Source organism: Megalopta genalis, chromosome 5, assembly GCF_051020955.1.
Source record: "Megalopta genalis isolate 19385.01 chromosome 5, iyMegGena1_principal, whole genome shotgun sequence".
Lineage (NCBI taxonomy): Eukaryota > Metazoa > Arthropoda > Insecta > Hymenoptera > Halictidae > Megalopta > Megalopta genalis.
The window spans coordinates 29943037-29970512 of NC_135017.1; the positions used below are offsets into that span (position 1 = coordinate 29943037).

Below are 27476 nucleotides of genomic sequence, written 5' to 3' on the forward strand. Positions count from 1 at the left end.
ACTTGAGCCATCTATATAATGTCTTTTTGTTCTGTTCTATAGTACGCGTTACATAAATACGTACAGTTAGCGGTGAAACGTTCCAGACTTCGCGTCACGAAGTCTTACATTTCTACTTAGATCTGTCTTCCAAGAACATGAAGCGTTTGAATTTAATTTTAATACTACTCGTCTGTGTACCAGGTTTACTTCACTATTCAGTGAAAGCAGAATTAAAGCTGCAGCTGGTGCAAGTGGTGAGTACGTACTTCACTTTGAATCGATCGTTTCAATTGCCACGTATTATCTTGGATATGTTATCATTCTTTGGACCACGTCATGCGAATCTTGTTTCGCCACGGTTCGGTTGAAACGAAAATGAAAACGTCGTATAAACTCGTCATGTTTTATAGAACTTTCCGTTTTCTTCCAGTTGTTTAGACATGGAGAACGAACACCAATTAGAGAAGAACTCTGGCCGAAAGATCCGAACGATTTATCGGTGTACGAACCAATGGGACTCGGACAGTTGACAAATGTATAATTGTTAGAAAAGTGTGAATAAGACACAAGTTTATAAATGTAATTATACCAGAATTACAATTAACGATATTCTCTTTTCAGATGGGAAAAGTGACCGAATATGATCTCGGAAAACTTTTAAGAAAACGCTATGACAAATTCTTAGGAGACGTTTACCATCCCACTGACCTGTACGCTCAGAGTACGGATGTTGACAGGACAAAGATGTCTCTACAGTTAGTTTTGGCTGCACTCTACCCTCCAAGTGCAGAGCAAGCATGGAACAAAAGAATGCCATGGATGCCGATACCAATACACTATATACCGGAGATAGTGGATTATTTGATGAAACCCGATTTTATGACAATGTAAGTGTCACATTCCGTGCTCTCTTATCTCAAAAAGAATACCTACAAGCGATCGATAAGGATAACAGATGATCATGTAGACTCTCTGTAATGCATGTATGCTTTTGTCACAGATATTTAGAAGCACTAAAAAATGTACGAAATTTAGAAGAAATTCGTAGGAAAGTTTCGCAATACGATGATTTCCTGAACTTTCTGAGTGAAAAAACTGGAATAACCGAAGTGAACGTGACAAGAGGGTACAAAATTTATAATAACCTGTCGTCACAGGTACAGTCGGACGTTTCTTAACTTATTTATTAAGTCGCCGGTGGGGAATTATAATAGCAATTGAGTGTCCGAAGCATTTTCTCCAACTTTCACGTCTCTTTAATTATGCGCGAATTGATTTTACAGAAAAGCATGAATTTGACGATACCCGAGTGGTGTACGAAGGACGTGATCAAGACCTTGCAATCCATCGTGATACTCGAATACGAAATTCGCTCACACACGACGCAACTAAAACGTTTAAACGGAGGCCCGCTCATCAGGACATTTATCGAAAATATACAAATGAACGAGGGCCGCAAAAGACCGCGGAAAATCTATTTGTACAGCGGACACGAGACAAATATCGCTGGATTCGCGAGAGCTCACAATTTCACAGAACCGGCGCTACCAAATTACGGTACCGCGATTATATTTGAAAAACTAAGCGACGAAGCTGGCAAGAAGTTCGTCAAGGTAATTGATTTTGAATGTTGCGCTACGCAAAATTCAGACGCTACGAATGAAAATTCTGATAACACTAGAACGATCAAACCCATCAAAATGGCGAATTTTACGTTCATTATATTTGACAATTATTGTCAAAATGTTTTCGATAAAAATTATTTGTTCAGCTCTATTTCCTAATAAAAATCGTGCAATATCTCAAACGCGATCTCGTACAGACCATTGAATTGTTCAAAAAGTAATTTCGTTTCTTTTCATGAAAAAAGACAATTTTCCTATAATGTACAAATATCTGATTGAATTATATGTATATTGACCATTTTGGTCCGATACCTTTTGCCTCCTTTACTGGTGGTAGCAAGATTTCACACTAAAAACTTGTGCCAAGTGATTTTTGACATCCTCATTCGAAGTAAACGTTTTACCGTTTAAGAAATGTAAAGTCCGGAGCAAGTAATAATCCGATGGTGCCAAATTTGACGAGTGTTGTGGGGATGATAATATGTTTTATTCAATTTGTAGCAGCTTCTGACGAGTCGCCAAACTTGTGTGAGGTTTGGCATTATCGTCGTATCATCAAAATGGCAAATCTCTTGTTCTTTATTTAACGTTTATTGCGATGGTCTTTTCAAGGAAAATTATTTATTCTGGACCATTTTCTAATAAAACTCGCGCGATGTCTCGATAAACGCGATCACGAACAAACTAATGGCTGTTTTGGAGCTCGGTTGTTCTAGTGTTGATTCATGCTTTATAAAATAATTTGTCGTTTCAATGTAGTTCATAATTAAGGATCGAGTAACGCAATTTATTTTTAGCTGTTCCTTTGGACCGGAGTTACGGCAGAGTTGATACCTTATAAGTTCAACGACCACGACGAAGTTCTCACGTTCGATAAATATAAAGAGTTGGTGAACGACGTTCTACCATCCAACAAGGAAATACATTCAATGTGGGATTATCTTTCAAAAGATGACCTATATAAGTTATATGAAGAGAAAGATAGTTAAGATTGGAATAGTTAATTAGATGTATATATATAAAGATGACCTACATAAGTTATATGAAGAGAAAGATAGTTAAGATATATATATATATATATATATATATATATATATATATATATATATATAATATATAAGATAAGATATATATACATCTAATAATGTATAATATATTTATACACTTAAACATGTTTATATATATATATTATAAACTATATATATAATTTGCTTTGTAGACCATCTTTGTATGAACTTGTTTACACATTTGTACGTTTCTCAACAATGTTTATTCGTATAGATACATTAAATTGTCATTAAAAATGCTCGCTTTCCGTTGATTCCACCGTCAAATACTTTGAACTGACACTCGTACTCAACTGCGTGGTCATTCGAGATGAACTCTTTAAAGATACACCCTTCCCGAAAATGCTAGATGCGGCGATAATCAGTGGGTCCTCCTTTTCATCTTCGACTGGTACCAACATACCCATGAAAGCTGCCGAATAGTTACCTCGACCTGGTTCGCTGAAAACTACACGCTCGTCGACGATCCATCGACTGTAACGTATTTCGGAGAACAGCGTAAAGCCGGCATTGCGCGCATTCGTTTGGCTTGTACCGGAAGTGAAAATGCCTCCGATCGCCAAAATCTTCAATGACTTAGCTGCTTGCACGCACGCATCCAACAATGCTACTTCGACGCTTCTTTCTCGATAAGACGGATGCACGCAGAGGAGATAGATGCGAAAGTACTCAGGCTCTCCGAGCTTTTCGTACGGACTCGTTTGCAGAATTACCGTGTTCATCAAATGCATGATACTGTTTAATTTGCTTCCATCCAATATCTGCAAGGTTCAGCGAACCATTCGTTAGTGTTAACGAGAATAAAAATCATATTGCCGTGCGATCAAACGCAAATGTTCACAAAGTGTAACATCGTTGCTTTGTTTTAACGTGTTAGCATTACTTGACGTATGATAAAAACTATGGTAACATTAGCATTAGTTTCATTGGGATCGATGGGAAAGAACCGTTTGTTATGCAGAAGACAAAAAGTAGAGTGTGACGAGCAACAATGAAAATAAAAATGAAAATAGAAATAATAAATAGGATCAATAAATGTCATCTGTAGGAAGCGAAAATGCGAGGGACACGGTAAAAAAAAACACGAAGCAGAGTTAGGCACTGAGGCAGAGCTGGTTAAAAAGACTATTTTGATTCGCACGTAATAGGTTTGTAAATAGATATAAATATTTTATATCTATTTATCAGCTCTGCGGTCGGTTACTGTGGGGTGACCAATTGCTGCAACTTTGATTTATTTTAGGGCGTAATCAACTTTACATTTATCAAATAAGATATACCAAATATTTTTATTCAAAAATAAACAAAATGAAAGAATAAAAATGTTTAACATGCCTTATTCGATAAATATAAAATTAACTCTATCCAAAAGTAAATGAAAGGCGCAGAAATATCCCACAGTAATCGGCTCCACTGCCCTAGCTGCATTTCTAAAAAAGCTGAAAGAGTTCTCGAAAAAATCAAGCACTTCGCAATAACGATTACAGTTTAAAAACGAACGATTACGACAGTCATAACGGCCGTAAAGTGTCCGACGCGTTTCGGGAAGGAAGAGTTTGCGATTTCTCAAGTGGCAAGATGAAGCAACAAAGATCAACGAGTGCGTAATATCGGGGAAGGACCCAAAGTTATTGATGGACAGAAGAACCATTAACATACGAGGCGTGAAATAATATTATCATTTTCGATATGAACTATCACAATCTGTGACTTACGATTTTTGTACTGTAATTACGAAATCTGTTTTTGTTGTTCACATTCTTGAACTTTGGTACGCATACGACGATGTATGGAACGATGTCATAATTTTGTCAGCAATTTCTAGCGTTGACCAGGATTTGTGATAATCATTAGTTGAATATGTAATCTAACTATTAATAGGTATAATATAAAACTATAAACATAATATAATATAATATTAGGTCTACCGGAAAGTTCTGTCCGATAGTGTCACTTCAAGTTTCAATCCATATGCACATGTTGATTCGAGACATATATGACTATCTCTCTTTATCATTGCATTTACACGCATGTACTCTCCTAAATAAACTGAAACAAAGATGTCCCATGTCATTATTAAGTGAGACGCGATCGTGAAAACATGGCTACCGATGATGATGCCAGACCACATGCTGCTTTGGCGACTCGTCAGAAAATCGCAGAGCTAGGCTGGGAAATTCTGTCACATCCACCATACTCCCCGGACCTAGCACCCTCCGATTATCACTTGTTTCTCTCTTTGCAAAACTTTTTATAGGAAAAAAATTCAAAACCAAAGCCGATGTCAACCAAGCACTAGTTGAGTTCTTCGCCTCTAAAAATAAATGATTTTTTAAAAATGGCATTTACAAGTTGCCATCACGCTGGCAAGAAGTCATAAGTAACGATGGAAAGTATAGTCTACAATAAATATTATTCAATGTATGAAAATTGTGTTATATTTCGATTAAAAAACGGACAGTACTTTCCGGTAGACCTAATATAATGTAAATATAATATAAAATTATAAGAGATAAAATAACTATTAATAGGTAGCGTTTTAACTTCTAATTGGTTGCGTCGGAGTATTATTGTGTTGTAAACGTTCATCGAGAGAAGCTGGTCGTTTAATGATTTCTTTGCAAATGTTGGTCCCTAATACCTTGCGATGCTAGAATGCTAGTTTATCAAATTAGAAGATTCTGGAAGATTCAGATTCTCAAGAATAAATGCAACTTTATCAAATTATTAATCTCTCTGAATGACTTTCAAAGAGTCATATTTTTGAGAATGAATACAGCTTTTACATGTTATAGCTGTATTTTATGATGAGGTTTTATATACGTGGTCTTACTAGCATGGAATAAATAATAAAAATCCTCTTTTAACAATATTTATAAGTAAAAATGTAATTATAGGATACAGCAGTTAAATATTGATGTTTGAAAATCAAATTACCACCATTAACAACTAATTTACAGCTAACGCGGATTAATTAATATCTAATTAAGACAAAATGTGTATAGTTTTCTTATTTATTTTGAGGACATTTATGGTACGGGACTTAAGGGGGCATTCTAGTGTGGACTTTTCAAAAGATCAATATTCTTTCTTTGCATATTCTCAGAGAATATAGTTTCAAGACTACATCTCTGGAACCTTACCATCTCCTAAAATTAACGTAGTTATGGTTGCTTAAAGGACACGACAACCTTATATCACTATCGATTGTATTAAACTTTAAAGGCATTTTTCTTGAGACTATGTTTTCCAGAACGGTTTCCATGATATCTTAAATACAAATTGATCAATTGATTACAAATTTTTAATACGCATTTAGTATATGTTCGACCATAGCCCCTACTAGAATCAACAAAAAAATGTTTATTCTTTTTATTTTTTAGGCCGCCGAAGTTTAACGAAACAGGCAAAAATCGATAATCGAATTTCAAAGTACAGTAAATTCTCCCTAACTGACGCTCAGATTGTGCACAAGAATGGACAATTTGGGAAGAGGATTTTTATAGTTGTTGACAATCGGTAACTATAAAAACGAACCACAAGGCTCGAATAATCATATCTCCCCTTTCCAAATTGTCCATTTTTGTGTACAATCTAAGCGTTAATTAGGGAGAATTTACTGTATCTTTTTATCGCTTTTTTAATTACTGAATTTTCTTTTTTGTTCTAGTATCTACTATAACCAAATTCATACTAATTAAGGATCTCTCACGCTTTTTTTTTTGTTATTTCGAACAAGCAGAATGGCGGAATCGTTGATGCCAAAAGACGACCTTTTTAAAAGCGATTATGTCCGAAAGTATGTAGTGCCACTAATTTTAACTTTTCTTTTGTTCCAAAAAATTTGAAATCGTTGGAAAACGTACATATAAACCTCGTCAACTTGACTGCAAAAGGTATTAGGTTGGTGCATATGAAGTATCGGATTTTCTTTACATGTGACGTTTGTCTCCCTGTTTTTGTCGTTCTTTTGTTTTTGGCATAATCTCGTTTATAGTCGCACTGTCCATTGTCGGAGTTACTTTTTAACAAAGAAAATTTTCTCAAAAGTGTTCCATTTTGTTATTTGTTTTGAATTTCGTAAGGATACGAATTCAACCGATATTCCTCTGTGTGTGTGTGTGTAATTTTTTTATATGAGTATTAACTTGGTAATAATGCTGCAAAAGTTGCACGCAATATAAACCAGGCGTTTGGGGAGAATGCTGTTAACGATTCAAAAGTGCAGTGTTGGTTTGAAAATATTCGGTCTGCTGATTTTTCCTTACAAAATGAACCGCGTGGAAGACCCAAAACGTCTGTGAAAAATAATGCTCTGTAAGCATTGGTGGAAACGAATGTGACTGGAGTAATTCACTACTCATTCCTTCGAACTGGGGCGACAATTACAGCCGAAAAATACTACCGGTACATTGATGAAATGCATGAAAGATTGAAAATTATACGCCCACCACTTGTTAATCGACATGACCGACATACTTCTCCACGACAACGCTCGGCCGCATACGTCGTACAAAACAATTGCGAAGTTAAATGAATTAAAATATGAAATTTTGCAGCACCCACCTTATTCGCCGGATCTTTCGCCAACCGACTTTCATTTGCTTTTTAAACATTTAGAACAGTTTTTACGGGCTAAACGGTATAAAAATGAAGACAGTCTGAAAAATTTCATATCAGAGTTTATTGATTCTAAAGATCAGGCATATCTATGCATTAAAATCTCGTTAGGAAAGGTGTATTGAAGCAAATGGAGCATATTTTGATTAAATGAACAGCTTTTGAAAAAAGTTATGCGGTTTAATATATTCGCTTAAAAATCCGCACCAACCTAATATAATAGTTTCTTTGCAAAAAATTCCCTGACAAAGTTAAAAACAAAAAAAACACGCACTTCACGCTAGAATAGCCCCTTAATACCGGTTAGAATGTTGCCTAGCGATGTCGCTGAGATACGTGCCTGTACGCGGTTGTACACGTCCGTTTTTTCGGGAAGACTATCTATTCTCGTGACAGCGACGCCGATCACGCGACCGGATTTAACGCTACATGCGACCAAGCTCGTCGTGTCCTTCATCCACGTTCTTACGAGCTCTATGTAGTCGTTTACGGATGATTGATCATCTAGCAGTGCGCACGCCTTGCACATAGGTTCCTCGCGAAAGTAATGGTGCTGAAAGAAATACGGAATCTGATCGTATTACGTTTCGACTGGATTGAGGAAGTGTCGCGATCCACGGAAGCTGATAAATTTAATGAACAGTAAAGTCGACAGGAGACAGTACGCTGTTATGCGCTGCTCGTTTTCGTGGCTAAACTTTGATCAGACGTAGAACTTCGTCGTATTGGGACTCCTTTAGATCCTGTATCGTGCAGTTGGCTGGCGAGTCCCACACCAACGGAGTTTTCATTCGCGCTTCAACCTGTAAGCTGAACTCGTCGGTTTCGCCTTGAGCCTCCATGTTATATCCACTGGTACACAAATTTCAGATTTTGTTGTATCCTCTCGATGGTACGAACAGAGTGTCTTAAATCAATGTTGATTTGAGACATTTGACGAAAAGATCGTACCGTACAATTTTCAAAGCCTTTGATTCAATCACTCGATTCGATGCGAAATTACTTCACGGTTGAATATAGTGGACGTTGGTTGCCTTCAGATCTTTGAAAGCTAGAGGGGGCGGGCTCGGTGTTGAATAATTGTTTGACTCTCCTTGGATACCTTCTTGTAGCGAAACGATCTTTGTATCTTTGTGACGACGAAAGACCTATCGGTAGATGTAGACTTTGTTTTAATTCGGTGAACAATATTAAATCGGAAGTAAAATACTAATTCCAAAGTGAAATAATGATTCAGCGGTAAAATAATAATTCGAGAGTAAAATAATAATTCGAAAGTAAAATAATGATTCAGTAGTAATGTAATCATTCAAAAGAAACACATAATTCAAAAGTAAAGTAATAATTCGAAAGTCAAATAACGATTCAGCAGTAAAATAATAATTCCAAACTCAAATAACGATTCAGCAGTAAAATAATAATTCGAAAATAAAATAATAATTCAAGAGTGAAATAATAATTCGAGAGTGAAATAATAATTCGAGAGTAAAAAAATAATTCGAAAGTCACATAATGATTCAACAGTAAAATAATGATTCGAAAGTAAAATAATAATTCGAGAGTAAAATAATAATTCGAAAGTAAAATAATGATTCAGCAGTAATATAATAATTTAAAAGTAACACATAATCCAAAAGTAAAGTAATAATTCGAAAGTCAAATAACGATTCAGCAGTAAAATAATAATTCCAAACTCAAATAACGATTCAGCAGTAAAATAATAATTCGAAAATAAAATAATAATTCGAGAGTGAAATAATAATTTGAGAGTAAAAAAATAATTTGAAAGTCACATAATGATTCAACAGTAAAATAATGATTCGAAAGTAAAATAATAATTCGAGAGTAAAATAATAATTCGAGAGTAAAAAAATAATTCGAGAGTAAAAAAATAATTCGAGAGTAAAAAAATAATTCGAAAGTCAAACAATGATTCGAAAGTCAAATAATGATTCAACAGTAAAATAATAATTCGAGAGTAAAAAAATAATTCGAGAGTCAAATAATGATTCAACAGTAAAATAATAATTCGAAAGTAAAATAATAATTCGAGAATGTAACATTAAGGGTATAATTATTAAGTATTATTTATTTATTAAATTTCAGATAAATCTTGTTTAAAAATTGATACGATCTGCACTTGTTGGAACGAGGCTGGAAACAAAAATTCGAACGCGTGTGAACATATCGCGGAAGTCAATTGCAGTCGAAGTGTTCCTACAAGATTCGAAGACATCAAATTTGCTAACCTAGTATCATGAAAGCAAAATATCGAGTGTATTGATCAATTTGTTCGAAACATTAATAAAGATGGCTCAGCCACGTAAACTCAGTTCATATACTGAAAGTAAGTTGAAGAGAAGCCTGCCGCTGAAACATCCGCTGTCTTTGGACGCAGCTACACTGTGGGAAAGAAAATCGAATGGTTATCGAATCATCGGCCTCCGTCTGGACAAATTCATGCAAACAATACGCTTTATGCTAGTACATTACTGCACGAAGTACAGTCTACATACACGTAATTAGTAAAAGCCAACTAATGGATAACGTGTTCGTTTCGTTGTACGATACGATATTAAATTATTATTATTATTATTATATTGAATGATAATTATTATATTGAATATATATATTCAGAATATATATATACTGTCATACATTGATCATCTGTCTGCTTAGAGAAAGAGCTGTTGTCATTTAGCTCGAATTATTTCGAGGTGGTAGATAATTCAATAATAATTATCATTCAATATAATATTGAATGATATGAATATATATAATAATTCGAGCTAAATGACAGATGATCAATGTAAGACAGTGGACAATGAAGCATCCGGATGTTATACAAATATTTTTTATAACACTATATTAACTTTCTATAATTAATCATTTCCATTGTCCACCTATTACATTATGTATTCAATTCTTCATATTTTCGCATAGAAGTTGCACGTACCGATAAATGTTAAGAAATGTTAACATTTGAGTTAAAATTTGATATTCTAATAAATGTACGTCTTATTAAATTAAAAGTGCATATTATAATGAAGCATACAATACATCGTTTATATCGCAAAATTGTTTTACTTAGAGAAATTACGGTAAATGAAAAAGATAATGAAGATAAAAATAAATAAATACAAATAGAAAATAAAACAAAGGTAAGAAATTGAAAAATTATAAAAAAATAAAATTAATATTTTCGTTGATACAATACAAATTTGTATCCCATGTCAAGTAGGTTTACTGTACCCAAGACTATGCAACTCTGTAATATGTTTCTTAACTTTCGTCGGTAAGCGTACATGAAATTCTTTACCCTGATTCAAAGATCATAATGATTACCCGAATTTCTTGAAAGTTTCTTCAGTTAAACTCCTTCGAACGTTTCAGGATCATTTTTGCTCATCGGAACCAATGTGCAAAGCTGTTCATTTGGTCGAGGACGTTGCGTCCGTCAGGGCTTGCATAAACATTATTTTTGCCAAGATGCAGGAAATGCTTAGTTTCTGTGCCCTTCGAGAAGGGAGTAATGAAATGGTAGGCGTGCTGATCGCGTCGAAACTAGACAGAAACCAAATGGAGCTCAAATTAAAGGTGAGATACAACAGCCTGTGATCTTGCGGTTGCGATGCTTTCGCGTAAAATTTCAGAAACAATTGTCGCAATACTAACTGAACTAAAAATTGTTGTGTCACATTCCAAAATAATTTATACATTATTATTATATATATTATTACATTATTATTTTAAAAGTGTAACTGTTGTACGAGTCGCAAGACTGAATTTCGTATGCATAAAATTGCCCTAAGTAAGTCAAATGGTAAGTTGTTTAACCATCTTAGATTTGGAGTTAAAATCGCTTCGAGTGCAAAGAGTTAACCAACGTACTATTTTCTTCGTAGTTCCAATAATCAGAGGTTTTTCGATTGTAATCATTTCAAAGAAGAAAACCGACAATTTACATTTATTTCGTGTTCACGTTTACTTAAACGTTTAAAAATACCGATGACGAGAGATCAAAATTTTGTTCAGACTAAAAAGAACGGAACAGCGTCCGTACTTAACAGGTTATTACTAGAAATCTCCATCGCGTGTCAGAGTCGTCGCAGTACGACAAGGGGTTGATATTCTGAGCAAAGCAGGAAATGCCGATTTCCTGTGTATTGAAATTCGAACGTCCTTTGAACAGCCAAGTCAGGGGGACGCGATTCGTCAAATTGCGAATGTGAAATATTACGCTATAACGGAGGCGCTGTTTTACGAAAACGTGGACGCGGAGAAGCTGATTCACATCGACCTTCTGTGCGTGAAGCCACAGCACCAGAAACGAGGCGTTGGTACTTCGTTGGTGCGTTCCTGTATTGCCCGAGCGATCAAACTGGACGCCGGATGCGTCGGGGAGTTCACGTGCGACGCTTCACAAACGATCGGTAGATTTTTACGAAGTGAAAGGCGACCGGTTTTATAAGTACCGTAAAGCGGTTGCATCACTGATCTCTCGTCGCGTTTGCAGCTGAAAGACTGGGATTCGAAGTTTATTCGGAAATCCCGTACAAATTCATGGGCTGGTTGCATCGCAGTTTTGAAAGGTTCGAGACTTGCCAGACTGAGAATTATTCTCTGGTTTGCATCGCGATGGTGCCACCGCCGCCTAGAGTCGTGTCATTGATCATTCCTCCAGCCGAGGATACTAAACAACCACCGAAACGACGGAATAAGAATGATAAGAAGAAGAAGAAGAACAAGAAGAACAAGAAAGTGAAAAAGAGATAATTTGTTTATTTATTCGCAGTATATTCGTGTTCACGACGTTACGCTATTATTATAAATAACCTTTTGGAATTACGTCGTCTGTCTCTTAATTTAATTGCTCCGATCAAGACTGTCTGAAAACAGGTGTCAACAATATGTAATAACGAATTTGTGATATAATCGCTGCGATTTTATCGAACTGATAAAGTTGTGAGAAATTATTGCACAATTATTGCACACGCGAGTTTGTATACTCTAGGTTTGCGTCCATGGGACTGCATAATACAGATGCTATGTCGTTTAACCCTCCGACGACGGACCATTCTAACAATTATACAATTGACGATGATTCTAATAATTTTCAACTTCATTTATTAATTGTTCAAAATATAGTTTTGAGAATTATTCTTGTAGATTTATCGTCCTTTCTGTTGTTCCTAGCGTAACAGCAGTTTTTAAAATTTAATTTCCGTAAATTGAGTAATTAGATGACGGTTAAAAGTACGCTAAAAATGACCCGTAGACCGAAGGTTAACTAATACAATTAATGAAAACGTTAAATCTAATATAGTACACAATCGGCCGATATTAATATCAACTCCGCGTCTTCGCACATCTTTTTTTTTACAAAATTCATTTAAATATCTTCATTAGATCGTTACATTTTGAATTCTTGGTACGAAAATATTTTTGAAAATAACGTCAGTTATTCGTTTAGTTTCATAGTTTCTAAGCAACTTTTATAATTCGTCCTTTTGTTGTGCTCCTTTGTCGCTGTCGATCAAATCAGGCCGTATCGGCAAACTTTTCCAGAAATTGATTCTCTCTTGGTTAAGGTTCGCCGACATTTCGATTTGGTCCTGTCCTATGCGAAGATACTCGAGGGCTTCCGTTCTCACTGGTTTCCATTTAATGGGAACATCTCTCGATACTTCGGGCGTGGGGTTGCTGAAAATTAATTATTAACAATTAAGTTACAAGTTATTCGAATGTTTACGTCGTGATAAATCCATCCGTCACACATTGAACATAACAGTGTAAGATCAGATCTTGAATTAAAAATATGTGATTGATACAAAAAGCGTTAACGTGTGAGTTTCCTGTGGATTCAAACTAAAATTCCTTTCTTCATCGTTTAATTTAAACCACCGAGTGGATTATAATTAACAGCGACTCAAAGTTGCCGCAAAATTTACCTCGAATATGATTCTCAAGGTCAAATTTTTTTATTACTGCATCCTATAGTTCTCGAAAAGTGGGTGAAATAATCTCGAAGGAACCACGGGTCAAAAAAGACCTGTTCTCTTAAAAATTGGCGTTAAAGTACAAAGAAATTTTGTGGTTGTTTCATTTTCATGATACTTTTCTTTCATACTTAAATTCGTCCGCGTTGTACTACGATACGGAATGTATCTTGAAAATCATGCTCAAGGTCAATTTTGCGACAACTTTTTTTTACAAAATCTCCACCGATCCGAAGGTGTAGAAATCACATCGTAACGGCCGTGACATAATTTCTTAACATCCTCTACAGTTGTGTCTATTTTAGATAATGCAGTGGGTTCCAGATCGTTTCTTTGTTCTTAAAAATGTTGTTTAAAGGGGATTTTGTGTTATGTTGTTGTTAGGGTGGTGATATGTTACATTGGTAGGGTGGTGTTGCATGATGTTGGTGGTTCTTCTCTGTTGAGAAGGTATCGATGAGCAAGCTTTGTGTGATCCAGTATAATTCTTGAGACCACAATCTGGCCACGTTTTGATTGAAGATACGAGATATGCTTTTTTTTTGAAAAAGTTCTCTTTTACTCTAACTAGTCGTGACAAGTCAAATTTGAATCATTCATAGATTCGAAACTTTTAGGGGCGCAATGTTTCAAAATTTTGAACTCTGTTAAAGAGAACATTTACTTCTAAGGGTCGTGTCATAAACGTAAATTGTATTTAATTGAGAATGATTGTTTAGCATAGAATTATACAGGCTGTCCCATAATTATGTTAACAACCGAAAAGGGGTGATTCTTCGGGTCATTCGAAGTAACTTTTTCCTTAGCGAAAATGCAATCCGCGGCTTGGTTTACGAGTTATTAGCGAAAAACAGTGACCAATGAGACGCGAGTTCGGCTGGTGCGAGGAAAGCCGAGTCAACAGGCGGCCGAGGCCCAGTTCCGCTCATTGGCTCGGCCGCCTAGCGTTAGGCGAGCTCGCTTCTCATTGGTCAGTACTTTTCGTTAATAACTCGTAAACCAAGCTGCGGATTGCATTTTCATTAAGGAAAAAGTTACTTCGAATGACCTCAGGAATCACTCTTTTCCAGGTGATGCTCGCGAAAAAAAAGTTTATCAATTGTTTCGAACACGTACCCAGTGGTAGCAAAGTTGACCCAGAGACCTGTAATAATGTTGATCATTTTTTCATCGTTTTTACTGAGCGGTATGTCCTTAAACAACTGTTCTCCGACTGGGAACAAGTACTGTAGTTCATCGGCATGGCATACTCCATAATCGTTGTCTGGGTCACCAAATATTATACTGAACGATGCACTTCCTCGATAGTTCATGTAATAGTAATAAACCGGGGATGACTGCTTCTCAAGATAGTCGTGCACTGAACTATCAGCGGCGTGAGCGAACCAAGCATCGCTATACATCTATAAATCAATAATATTTTTACAATAAATAACAACAATAATGATATTATTTTAATAAGAAATATTTAAGAATTAACATTTTTTTATATTTTAGGATATCATAAAATTGTAATAACTATCCTTATTGTGTATGAATATTTGAAAATTAAATCTTTTACATTTTCGAGGAAGATATTTCCAAAAGAAATAACGTTATGAAAATAAAGTGAGTAAGTAAAAAGTGAGAAAGTAAAGTAAGAATTGCCATAACGTCGATTTTTAATGTTAATAAATCTCGTTAAACCAAACTTCGATAAGTGTCGTACTTACATCGATGAGCTTGAATCGCGTGGAATTGTCGATGGGTGAATTGCCGAAATAAAATTCTCGAATTTCAGTGGCGATCCGTTTTGTCTCCTTCGTAGGACACGATTGTCCAAACAGCAGCGTTATGGGAGCAATATTTAGGAAATCGTCATTCAATTTTTTCACCAATGCTCCATTCCGGCGTGTGTATAGCCCTAACGAAATTCGATTTACATGTGTTTCAGATAAATTACGCAGGCGAAATTAATTGACCAATAAAATGTAATTATTAAATGCAACTGGATAAATAATAATGTAATCGTGATACGACAGTAGCAACGTAACATGCTTCACTAATAAAAAATAATAGAAGAAACAAGTTGAGTCTTCATTCCCTTGAATCTTTTCCATATTTTCTTCAAAATCGAAAATCTGCTGATATATCTCGCAAGTTATTGCGATATTAAATTAATATTTTATTATATTATATATATATATATTATATATATTTATTTTATTATATATATATATATATATCAACTTTTAAGATGAAGTCTTAATGACTATAAAAATATAATATAATATATAATATATATATATATTATATTATATTATATTTTTATAGTCATTAATCATTTAGTCATTTATAGTCATTGGCCATAACTTTATTGGTCTGTGGTGAACAGTATTTAAATATGATGTACCTACATTAAAAATAATGAATATGAAGGAAAATTTAGGGTTTTCAATTAATCAAGTCACTTAAAAGTCCTTATCATTCAATTTTTAGTCTTAATCGATCAACTTTTAAGATGAAGACTTGATTAATTGAAAACCCTAAATTTTCCTTCATATTCATTATTTTTAATGTAGGTACATCATATTTAAATACTGTTCACCACAGATCAATAAAGTTATGGCCAAAGCAAGTCGTTTTTACAAATACGCTTTCTAAATCAACCTTCGAATTTTATGCACACACAAATAACTGCTTTGTATCACATTAAAAATACTACTACTACTACTACTACTACTACTACTACTACTACTACTACTACGCGCTACTACTTTTTTATTGTGACTCAATAGAAAAAAATAATGATAAAATTGAACAATTCAAGGAAGCAATCTTTAAACTTCATTCGCAAACAACTACGACAAACCATGCATCTTACAATAGGAAAACAAATAATTTCATAAAAACTATATTCGATCTAGTAATTTGTTTACCTTCACTCCGAAAAGTCATTCGATAATCGATGCTCTAAACAAGGATATTATAATTAAATACGAATCTATTTTAATATCGCAGACTGTGGATTTTTATGCAAACTAAAAATTGTTTGCATCAATTCTGCGAAACAAAAATTAAATAAAGATATGTTTCCACTTTTAATATTTTTAATAGATCGGAAACAATGTAACAGAATTCTAAAACTTTTCTGTCGTCTTCGTTGCTGTGTATTTCGATTATCCGTTTTGCCATAATTGCATAAAATCCGCAGTCTAGTAATGCGATAATCGGTTAATCGTAGTACCTGGTACGACAAGCGATCCTTCTTCGGACGTAACACCTGTCATCCATGGTATGTCCATCAGGCGACCATTTCTCGACGAGATTGCAGGGTCTTCAGTCAGAAATGCACCTGGATGCTTAGGCTCGACAACTGGCCTAAATGGTATCATTGGACAGTAGCCGAATACCTGATAAAAATCATAAAAGCTTGAATACTAAATCGATGCTCTGGTTTCTTTCAATTTTTGAACACAGTGAAGTTCCACCAAGTCAATGATTCATGATGAATTTCTTAGAGCACATATTACATTTAGGAATCTTCGTGAATAAAAGAAATTTGAATGGAAAGATTATGTAAATAATAATAATAATAAATAATAAATAATGATCGATATCGTGACTAATATTCTTGCTCGAGATCTGTGTCGCGGTCATTCGGGGAGTTCAAATTAGTTGCCTTAAAAAGGAGCCACTGTTTTAGGAAGGAAACAATAAATCTCCCAGTGGCTTAATGGTCGTTTACGTGTTTAATGTTTCGTTTCAATCATCGTGGAAAAGAAATGAATGCAAAGCTACACCTTGAAGGACAATGCAGGTGATTTAATGTTCGCATTGTGTACGCTTTCACTTCCAACCATGCCAACACGCTTCCCTGCCGCTTAACCACAACTATTTTCCAGCGCAAGGCTTCGCCTGACATTAATAAATTGATGCGTTTCATTGCGCCTCTCCGCTAATATTAATTGTCATTAATTCTTTAACTAATCATCGAAACGCTGCTATCTTGTCGCTTGGAACGTTCGATTAACCCATTGCCGTACAATTTTCTTCATAGTTACAATGATTAGAAGTTCCTCGATTGCAATAATTCCTAAGAAGGAAGAAGGCAATTAATATGCACCGCGTGTCTACATTTACTGAAATGTTTAAATATTGACGAGAGGAAATCAGAATTTTATTCAATCTAAAAAGAACGAAATCACGTGTCAGATTCGTCGAAGTACGACAAGGGGTGAAAATCAGTGATGAATACTGTTACGTATCAATAAATGATAGCCGACATTTTCACAGAATCATTTCGGCACATATGAAACGTTGCATAAACGTAAATAATACACGAAATTGAATTAATCTTTGTGTCCATGATTAATTCGCGCCATCGATAGTTCTTTGACTGTAAATTATGCACTTGTTCTATGATTATCGATTTTCCTTAATGTACACACGTAACACGCATAGTTACGAATGCACGAAACTGGTTTTTCCACAACTTGGAATCATTATCGCATGTATGATACGCATTATTTGGACAGTCGATTAGACCAAAGATTCGCATCTAGTTGCGAAATCAAGTCTTTGAAACGTCACTAGCTGTTTCATAAACGAAATGCATTCATATTCATGAGAATGAATTCGTATTCAACGTACACGATGCAATTACATACTTCACAGTGTGATCTTAGTAAAAAAAAAAATAATGTACTGTTGCAAAATAATTCAACTTCCAGGGGTTCTATTATACAGGGTGTTCCATTTAAGTGGAGATTGTAAAATATCTCGCAGAGAGACGCGTGATATAAAAAGAAACGAACTGACACATGTCCTTTAGTATTTCGAGTCGAATGGTAGTACCAGTTCTTTAATGCGTGGGTGTTTTCAAGATTATTTACTACGTGAAAAAATGCACATCTTTTGTTTGCATTGCATTTGTTGTTGACTCCTCACTCGAAATACTAAAGGACATGTATCAATTTGTTCCTTTTCAAATCACAAGTCCACGAGATTTTTTGCAATCTCAGCTTAAATGGAACGCTCTGTATAGTAATGTTGCATTAAACTAGTTCATTTGTTTCAAATGAAACATACCAGATAAATATTTATTCAATTCGTCTGCATGGTAAAAATCTAGAATCATTTTCTTGTCATTTGAAGCATTTGAATCTACGAATCGATGTAAAATTAACTTTATCTGCTATGCATAGCGCGTTTCAAATTAATGACAATAGGTTTAAAAACCTATACGTAAATATAAAAATATTATACATAGAAGACTAAAAATCTGTCACACTATTCGTGAATAATATTTACAACAACCTCTACAATATGTAAAATGGTTTTAGGTTTCGGCATAAATTTTCTTTGCGATTAATTGCTATATATGTACAATAGTAAGAAGTCCCAATTACAAGAATCACTTTGAAATAAATACAAAACAAGAAGCACAGAAGTGCATAATTTATGTACCTGCAAATTGCAAATCGCAGTCATTTCAATATTTTACCAGTGTAGCACTGACATGTTTCCTTTTTTTCAACATTCGAATGAGTTAGCCGGCCGAATAAACAGATTATTTTTGCAAAAAATGATTCCAAGAGCTGCATCGAGCTGGTCAACCTTCGTAACATTCAATGTCAAGGACTTTTAGCAGCTGCAAGGTCGGTTCTAGCACGGGACATAAAATCACGTTTGGCAACATAGAAACGTGACGTGCAGAATTTACAATTGCAATTATGAGTTACGAAACCCTATGTTACTACGATGATATTTGTCTCTCGATCCGTTCCAGATTTCGAGATAACATTATGTAATATGGATCATTTTACGAGCGTTGCCGTCTGCGGACACGTTCAGTTTCAATGCCAAGGTTTCGCTTGGCGTACTTGCAATGCACAATGTCTACGTACTTAGTGTCTAGCTAATCCGAATTCATTTAATGCATAGCGACTGGATCAATGATAAGCAGATTACGGCAGATCGAATAAACGCACGTCGTTTCGTAAACTCGTAAATAAGATTAACTCAATGTCTGTCAGAAAGTTATTAATAATTTGAGAATTTTGTGTGCTTCTAATCAATTCAAATTATTGAATGTGACAATGAAATTTGAAACGTTAAAAGGATTTCAGAAAAGCGATACATTATTTTTATAATATTGTTAAAAAATCTATCGAATCTATTGAATCTATCGAATCTATCGGATCTATCAAATCTATCGAATCTATCGAATCTATCGAATCTATCGAATCTATCGAATCTATCGAATCTATCGAATCTATCGAATCTATCGAATCTATCGAATCTATCGAATCTATCGAATCTATCGAATCTATCGAATATATCAAATATATCAAATATATCAAATATATCAAATATATCAAATATATCAAATATATCAAATATATCAAATATATCGAATATATCGAATATATCGAATATATCAAATATATCGAATATATCAAATATATCGAATATATCAAATATATCAAATATATCAAATATATCAAATATATCAAATATATCAAATATATCAAATATATCGAATATATCGAATATATCAAATATATCGAATATATCAAATATATCGAATATATCGAATATATCAAATATATCAAATATATCAAATATATCAAATATATCTTTCAAGTGTTTATATTATATTTGGTAATGTTGTCGACAATAACCCCGTTCCATGCATTTGGTTCATTTTTAATAGTCATAAAAAATGTTTTTATGACAGTCTATACACTATTACCTTGGTAAACCTCGAAAACCAAATTTCAATATTCATTTCTATATTCGCATAAAAATTTCTATAGCGTGAATAAATTAAGATAGATATTCTCTCTCTCTCTCTCTCTATTCATACAATATTTATAGCAGTTACAGTGAATTATTCAAAGCAGTTTCCTTCTGAAGAAATACACGCAGCGGAAATGCCACTAAGCTCTGTTTTCAAAGAAATTCTGCGCTATGCATAGCAGGTAAAGTTAATTTTACATCGATTCGTAGATTCAAATTTATCGCTTCAATGACAAGAAAATGATTCGAGATTTTTATCATGCAGACGAATTGAAAAAATATTTATCTTCTATGATAAATTCGTAGCTTCAAACCGTGCAGTATTTTATAAGACATCGTGCTCATTGAAAGACACTCAAACAAGAACAAATATCTTCCAGTTGTTAGCTTGTTTAAAGTGGCTCTTTTGCTTGAGGTCATGAAACCAGGACATCCTGAATAACTGTTGCAACATTTGAGAACCTGCTATATTACTCCATTCAATTAGTCCCTTCAAGGGTAACAGAGAGCTGCAACACGTTATGATGAGTAACATTGTAGCATTATTGGCCTTGGAGGTTACAACAATTTCACTCGACGACACCATTTTTCGATACCTTCGGCGTAAGAACCATCTACTACTAAAACTTTAAGACCTTAACCTTCATCAATCTCTTATTTTTCCATCTTAATTTGTTTTTCATTAATATTTAATTTTACATCAGTCCCTCATTTTTCCATCTTAATTTGTTTTTCATTAATATTTAATTTTACATCAGTCCCTCATTTTTCCATCTTAATTTGTTTTTCATTAATATTTAATTTTACATCAGTCCCTCATTTCTCCATCTTAATTTGTTTTTCATTAATATTTAACTTTACATCAGTCTCTCATTTTCCCATCTTAATTTGTTTTTCATTAATATTTAACTTCACACCAGTCCTTCATTTTTCCTTCCTTAATTTGTTCCTTCTTAATATCTAACTTCACAAATCCCCCCTTTGAACACGAAAACCTAAGACGAAAGTAAATAAGTTTAAAATGTGATTCATAGCGTCGTTTATAACTAATTAAACGAAGTGTAAAACATATTATTTACCTGAAATCAGTGAGAAATATGTTTAATTGGCACGAGGGACCAATGAGGGTTGCATGTGCATAACTGCACATGATTCTATTCACTAATTCAAGCAAGCGAACTGTTAGTAAATAAATGAAAATTAATATTGCTGCATGATAATACAAGATCTCGCGTGTATTAGATCATCACACCAATATGTAAGAATTAAAACTCCGAGTTTCTTATTATTAGACTGCGGATCCTTATACACAATGAAGGTTATAAATAAGAATAAATTGTATTAATCGAACGAAACAGGAGTTGAATAAAAATGTACTCCATCTCTCAAAAGTTATTCCAACACTTTAAATATAAAATAATTTTTCAAACTTACAATATCTCCGTTTCATGAATTTTGTGACTCATACAACGACTCTTTTAACAAATTTTCAAATACAAATAAGTAAAAATTATAATATATAAATATAATATATATAATATATAATATATAATATATAATATATAATATATAATATATAATATATAATATATAATATATAATATATAATATATAATATGTAATATATAATATATATAATATATATATATAAATTAAATATGTAAAAATTATTTTAGAACATGATATAATCATTTTTAGCGGTATCTCTGAGTTACACCACCGGTGAGCAAAGGGTTATACATTCATAAAAAATGTAACAATGTTTTTTAATTCTCCTACTGTCTTCTCATTGTTGCATTTCATCTTACAACTTCTGTTGTAATTGCGTAAAATCCGTAGTCTGCTTATAATGTTCTTAACTACCTGAAAAGCTCGATCCGTTTCGATGATCTTTTGAACGTCTTTTTCCCGCAGGCAAGCGATCATTTTCTTCGTGTCCTTCGTAGGGCAGCTCAGAACATCTGCTAGTTTGATGGCATTCCTCTTCGCTGAACCTGGCCTGGCCACAGCCCACGGGCAGTAACCGTTGCCGCTTTGTGAAATCGCCCGATGGAACAGGCCTGTTTGTTTAAAAGGTCATCAAAATCAAAATGCATTGCGCGAATTAAATTGTCAACTAGTCGTCGTGCGAGGCAATTAATCGTGAATAATGGTGGTATGCTCGTGAATCATGCAATCGGGGATTTTTTCCTTTTTTTTTTCGTGATATGTTTCAGTTTCAACGACCTTGAACGTGGTCGACCGCAGTTTTCCTGCAGCGTGCGATTTCCCTGAGAAAATTCATTTCGGCTCCAACGCGATCGTTTGTGCGAATCATGATATTTACCCGGTAATTTATTCTGCCATGAACACGATTAATAGGAGTGTTATGAAACTTTATTCTCAATATTGTTAGCAAAATCGTAAAAATCGATTACGTGCGTGGATTTGTAAATCGGTGCGCGGTCTTTTCCGATGTGTTCGTCTCGTAAATTGTTTATAGATATTCATCTTACGTGTACGCGTTCAGTGCATTTATTAAAGTGTTTAATTTAATCTAGAGGCCTACCATTTTCACAATTAATTCCATCGAAATATGATTTTAACGTTAATTCATGCCCAGGTGTAATAATTTTCATGTTATGCAAATTCGTATCTGCCGCTGTTCCAATACTAATTTATTTTGAAATTTTAATGCTCTTTATCGACGTTCTCAACGCGATGCTTTCAACTCTCGAACACCTGCATCAATTATTCAGCTTAAGAGATTAATTGACAACTAATAACAGTTTAATCTTCGAGGATCTTCTCAAATAATCTTACTGCTGTTCCCTTTATTGATTTTATCGTTGACTTAAATCCTTTAGCATAGAAATAAATTAATTCTTGACGATCGTTTCTCCTCCTTGTGTCCACAAAAATGTTTTTTTGTAATAGTTTTCTCGATTTCTCCGTCATTCTTGCGAAGCAAAAGTATGCGGAAATATATTGAATTTAAATTATACTACTACCTCATTAACGAAATTAGTGAATCTTCCACTGATGAACTGAATACATTAAAAAGATTTCAGGATATTGTTACATTAGTTTCAACTTATTAGAATTATCGAAGCAAGAAAGATATTTTCAACTAATTTATGTTTCTTACGATTAACTTAAACAATTTTTATTTTGCATAAAGATCCGCAGTCTAGTAATGATCACTCAATAGTTATTTTCTATTATCTAAACTTTTACATTAAATTTTAAAGTTACCACGTTAAAATTACGGCCGACCGTTGGAATTGTCGCTGATTTTTGACAGTGTATTTTAGAATATTTTGTAAACGACAAATACCGTGCATATTCGTTTGTTATTTACCTCTCGTCAAGTCACTCATCATGTGGTAATGAACACTTGCGCCTCCAGCGCTTTCTCCGAAGATAGTTACTCGGTTGGGGTCGCCACCGAATGCAGCTATATTTTCATGCACCCACCGAATGGCCTGCGCTTGATCCTTCATTCCATTATTTCCAGGCAACACCGTGTCCTCCATACTCAAAAATCCTAGCGGCCCAAGTCTGCGAAGCATTGAATTATATTATACATGATTATTATTACCCACCGATTAGCCAGACGTATTAAGTTGTGCAATGAGTCCGCGAACAGACTTGTTATGCAATTTCAGCATAATCTACCCTATCTTAAAGTAGACACTACCAGCTTTCATTTGAGCTAAGTCGAGTTAAAATCCATCTGAACATTTCCTGTTAAATCTTGTAAATCCCGTGATGTCAGAAGTTTATTCCTTTTAATTTCTTCAAATGATCTTGTCGTTCTATTGCAATATAATCTAGCCTGTCTTAAAGTAGGCACTTTCACCTTCCATTTGAGCTAAATTGTATAGAAATAGCTTTCCCGGAACGTATCTTAAAATCCATCTGAATTGTCGCTTTGAATTCGTGTAATTTTCCTTGTTATTTCCTACGTGTCTAGAGGTCCACGAACGGACTTATTACACAATCTAATACATACAGCACACTTAATTTGATATAATACGGATGAGCTTTAGCTCGTTGACATACAATAAATTGCAATGTAATATCAAATTCAGATTATTTTTGTATTTAAATATGACTCGTATTATTGATTCGACACTCGGACAATCTGGACTCGTACAAAAATTGTTATTCACTATTGATAATTCACTGTTACAATTCTTCGACGAATCATCGATCAAAAATTGACAGCTAAAATGATAAACGATCTATCTCGGTTATATTTTTGTTAGAAAGATCGCCGCTCGAATGCTAACATAAAGATCGGCCAGACTGAAGCAACCGAGTTAAATCAGGTTCTCAATTACGTCTTCTACCGAGTACAAAAAACACACAACGGATACTGCAAAGTGGTATTTGATCAATTAACTGCAGGGCCAGCGTAGCTATGAAGCATCATAAAGAACGCGATACACTTTTTATGAATCTCGAGACCAGTTTCCGCAGATTGCATTGAACTCGTCTCACATCGATTCAGATTTATATCGTGCTTGTTTCATAACTGCGGAAAACAGCTGAACTTTCCCACGGTAATTATGAATATCGTATTTTTCCCTATAATTTTAATGCGAACAAGAAAGAATGAGAAACGATCACAAAATTACATCCTGCTATAACGCTTCGTCATTGCTCTAAACATCGCTGTGCCTCGAAATATCCAGGGAATACAGTAGAGACTCCCTTATCCGAACATTTATTTTTACAATATCCTGATATCCAAACGTTCTATCATCTAATCCAGGGGTGTCAAACTCGCGGCCCGAGATGAACATTTTTGATGTCAAGTATCAGGACGTAAACAATAATTTAACTTTATATATGTTTATCACAATGTACTAGTCAAAATAAAAATATTTGTTTCTATGAACATTGATCTTGTTTTTTGCGGCCCACCTAAAGTTAAGCATTGTTTATTTATTATTATGGCCCAAGTTAGCTTTTGAGTTTGACACCCCTGATCTAATCGTTGTTATTATTTGGATACATTATCGCTTGGTAGAGAAGTTGAATGAAATTTTTAAATAACAGTATGTTTCGGTATCAAGATATTACAAAAATAAATCTTCGGATAAGGTCTATTCAACTTTCGTTTCAGTACATTTCCACGAAACGTATTGAAAAGTCCGCACATTGAATTGTCGCGTTCGTTCATCCGTATATTTTCGTATTCGTTCGATGTTCATCATTGTAGCTTGATTTCTGTCCGAACCTGTAGTTCACTGTAACGAGAATTACATCGTGGTCCAGCAAGAATTTCGGACTGTAGAACTCGGAATGGCCGGCTCCGCAAATCCAGCCGCAACCGTGCAGCCAGATCATAACGGGATAACCTCCTTTCAGTTTGTCTTCCCCGGTCGGCAATTTCGGTGTATACACATTCAAATACAGGCAATCTTCGTCACCGACAATTTCATCATCATGCGTGTAGATGTTTCTCTGGGTGCATATTTTAGCGTCTTCCTTTGCCAGTCGAACGCCATTCCATGCTGCTGATGGCTTCGGTGGCTGGAAGAAAATTATACGGATTTCGTTATGCGCTATCCTTTGATTTTACATGCGAAAATTAATGGAATATACAGTTATGGATTAACAGCGTTAATTAATGGAATATACCCACTTTAACATTCGGACATCTTTTGAGACAAAACAACTTTTTCAAGACGGGACTAAATTACTTGAATTCTACTTTTAGATGACATATTGAATAGATTTACAATAGCATGCGATAAATTGGCATACAAATCGTTCTGACATACATTCAGAAAATAAAAATACCAGTTTTGTGCATAATTAAAAGTAAACAAAAATAAGGAAGCCCATTCGTAATTCCTACGAAAGATTAAGTATTTTTGCAGTAAGCACATGTTACCCAAAAAGCCAACGTTTCTAAATATTTCGAATTTTTCTTAAAAATCCGACGGATTTTTAAGAAAACATAATAACATCAAATAACATGTAATTCTGACTAAGAAGTAGAATATAAAAGAGGTAAAAACAATTTTTACAAAATATGCTTTGGTGCGAGATTAAATAATACTCTTTACAACATTCATCTACAATTTTGTCACTATTTATTAAAACATGGGTGTCCGCAACAATAACATACAAATAATTACAATCTCAAATAAAAGCGTATTTTATGGAAACTAAAAATAATTTCTTTTAATGTTAATTTAATGTTACATACAGTTACTCGCTTTAATATTCGAACACTTTTTAAAGCAGGTTAAATTTTTTAAGACTGGTCTATATGACTGGAATTTTTTTTAGATGACAGAAGGACTAGTCTACTACACAATGACTAAAATGCTTTTTTTTAAATTTTGCTATGATTTAGAACGGCAACAAAAAATAAAATTCTCTCGGTTTTCATGTTTTTTACCTGAATCTGTAACGAAAATTTAAAAAATGATATTCGTAGATCTCGGTAACGGCGTGCTGAAAGTTTTATTGAAGATCGGTTAAGGCAGAGTCAAGCTGCAGACATTGAAAGATGTAAAAATCTCTATATTTCTCACAGTTTTTGGTCAAAAGTCGTGGAAAACTACGATTTCGAAGATTTGCGATCTTCAATCTGCGGTAACATATAATAATATCAACCGATTTCGATGAAATTTTCAGAATTCATATAAGTTATCGAGATCTACAAATATTTATATAGGCTCAGCTAAAAAAGTGAAAAAAACGAGAGTTTTCAATTTTTTTCATTACTAGTTATATCAAAATTAAAAAGAAAAAGTACTTTAGTGATTGTCTAGTACACTAGTCTCTCTATCATCTAAAAAAAAGTCCGAATATAAAAGCGAGTAACTGCATGTAATATTAAATTAGCATTAAACAAAAATTATTTTTAGTTTTCATAAAGTACGCTTTTATTTGAGATTGTAATTATTTGTATATTATTGTTGCGGGCACCCGTATTTTTTAATAAATCGTGTTATAAAATTGTGGGTGAATGTTGTAAAGAGTATTGTTTAATCTCGCACACCAAAGCATATTTTGTAAAAATTGTTTTTATCTCTTTTATATTCTGCTTCTTAGTCAGAATTACATGTTATTTGATGTTATTATGTTTTCTTAAAAATCCGCCGGATTTGCATACTTCGAAATATTTAGAAACGTTGGCTTTTTGGGTAACATGTGCTTACTGCAGAAATACTTAATCCTCCGTAGGAATTACGAACGGGTTTCCTTATTTTTGTTTACTTTTAATTATGCACGAAACTGGTATATTTATTTCCTGAATGTATATCAGAACGATTTGTATGCCACTTTATCGCATACTATTGTAAATCTACTTAACATGTCAGACCTATCTTTCGTTATCTTCGCTCTATCTTGCCATCATTGGTCTTGCTTTCTGACAGAGAGTAACGTGATTT

General features: G+C 34.1%; 4 protein-coding genes across 9 annotated transcripts in view; 2 read left to right on the forward strand and 2 right to left on the reverse strand.

Moving 5' to 3' along the window:
* On the forward strand, positions 1–2913 carry LOC117223233 (venom acid phosphatase Acph-1). The gene is made up of 6 exons (XM_076522268.1): positions 1–236; positions 413–517; positions 604–869; positions 983–1139; positions 1266–1595; positions 2405–2913. The coding sequence occupies exons 1-6, from the start codon at positions 138–140 to the stop codon at positions 2594–2596; spliced, it is 1149 nt and encodes a 382-aa protein (XP_076378383.1). The 5' UTR covers positions 1–137; the 3' UTR covers positions 2597–2913.
* Positions 2855–8136, reverse strand: LOC143259458 (uncharacterized). Its single transcript, XM_076521785.1, has 3 exons — positions 7993–8136; positions 7635–7874; positions 2855–3435 (listed from the first exon to the last, which is right to left on the reverse strand). Exons 1-3 carry the CDS (start codon positions 8134–8136, stop codon positions 2905–2907), a joined length of 915 nt encoding a protein of 304 aa, XP_076377900.1. The 3' UTR covers positions 2855–2904.
* On the forward strand, positions 7798–12142 carry LOC117223248 (uncharacterized). 6 transcript variants are annotated; one of them, XM_033475445.2, is made up of 5 exons: positions 7798–8149; positions 9401–9856; positions 10688–10891; positions 11487–11727; positions 11811–12142. In XM_033475445.2, the coding sequence occupies exons 3-5, from the start codon at positions 10712–10714 to the stop codon at positions 12068–12070; spliced, it is 681 nt and encodes a 226-aa protein (XP_033331336.2). In that variant the 5' UTR covers positions 7798–8149; positions 9401–9856; positions 10688–10711; the 3' UTR covers positions 12071–12142. The 6 variants fall into 6 exon arrangements, with proteins under 6 accessions (XP_033331336.2, XP_033331337.2, XP_033331339.2 ...); XM_033475446.2 differs by having other exon boundaries at positions 9401–9844; XM_033475448.2 differs by having other exon boundaries at positions 9401–9812.
* Positions 12057–27476, reverse strand: part of LOC117223247 (carboxylic ester hydrolase) — a 20988-nt gene continuing 5568 nt past the window's right edge. The window contains exons 3-9 of the mRNA XM_033475444.2: positions 25304–25599; positions 23417–23616; positions 21940–22136; positions 16520–16685; positions 15006–15196; positions 14410–14696; positions 12057–12997 (exon numbers count right to left, since the gene is read on the reverse strand). Coding sequence (XP_033331335.2) covers positions 12790–12997; positions 14410–14696; positions 15006–15196; positions 16520–16685; positions 21940–22136; positions 23417–23616; positions 25304–25599 — 1545 coding nt within the window. The 3' untranslated portion in view covers positions 12057–12789. The remainder of the gene's footprint in view (positions 12998–14409; positions 14697–15005; positions 15197–16519; positions 16686–21939; positions 22137–23416; positions 23617–25303; positions 25600–27476) is intronic.

What these genes read in the sequence shown, in the direction of transcription:
- LOC117223233 (XM_076522268.1), top strand. Translation starts at nt 138, where the DNA reads ATGAAGCGTTTGAATTTAATTTTAATACTACTCGTCTGTGTACCAGGT. An exon ending in AGCTGCAGCTGGTGCAAGTG is followed by an intron (nt 237 to 412) that starts GTGAGTACGTAC and finishes GTTTTCTTCCAG; the next exon opens with TTGTTTAGACATGGAGAACG. An exon ending in ATAATAACCTGTCGTCACAG is followed by an intron (nt 1,140 to 1,265) that starts GTACAGTCGGAC and finishes TTGATTTTACAG; the next exon opens with AAAAGCATGAATTTGACGAT.
- LOC117223248 (XM_076522269.1), top strand. Translation starts at nt 10,712, where the DNA reads ATGTGCAAAGCTGTTCATTTGGTCGAGGACGTTGCGTCCGTCAGGGCT. An exon ending in AAATGGAGCTCAAATTAAAG is followed by an intron (nt 10,892 to 11,486) that starts GTGAGATACAAC and finishes TCCTTTGAACAG; the next exon opens with CCAAGTCAGGGGGACGCGAT. An exon ending in CGACGCTTCACAAACGATCG is followed by an intron (nt 11,728 to 11,810) that starts GTAGATTTTTAC and finishes TCGCGTTTGCAG; the next exon opens with CTGAAAGACTGGGATTCGAA.
- LOC143259458 (XM_076521785.1), bottom strand. Translation starts at nt 8,136, where the DNA reads ATGGAGGCTCAAGGCGAAACCGACGAGTTCAGCTTACAGGTTGAAGCG. An exon ending in AAGTTCTACGTCTGATCAAA is followed by an intron (nt 7,875 to 7,992) that starts GTTTAGCCACGA and finishes GTCGAAACGTAA; the next exon opens with TACGATCAGATTCCGTATTT. An exon ending in ACGTGTACAACCGCGTACAG is followed by an intron (nt 3,436 to 7,634) that starts GCACGTATCTCA and finishes TGAACCTTGCAG; the next exon opens with ATATTGGATGGAAGCAAATT.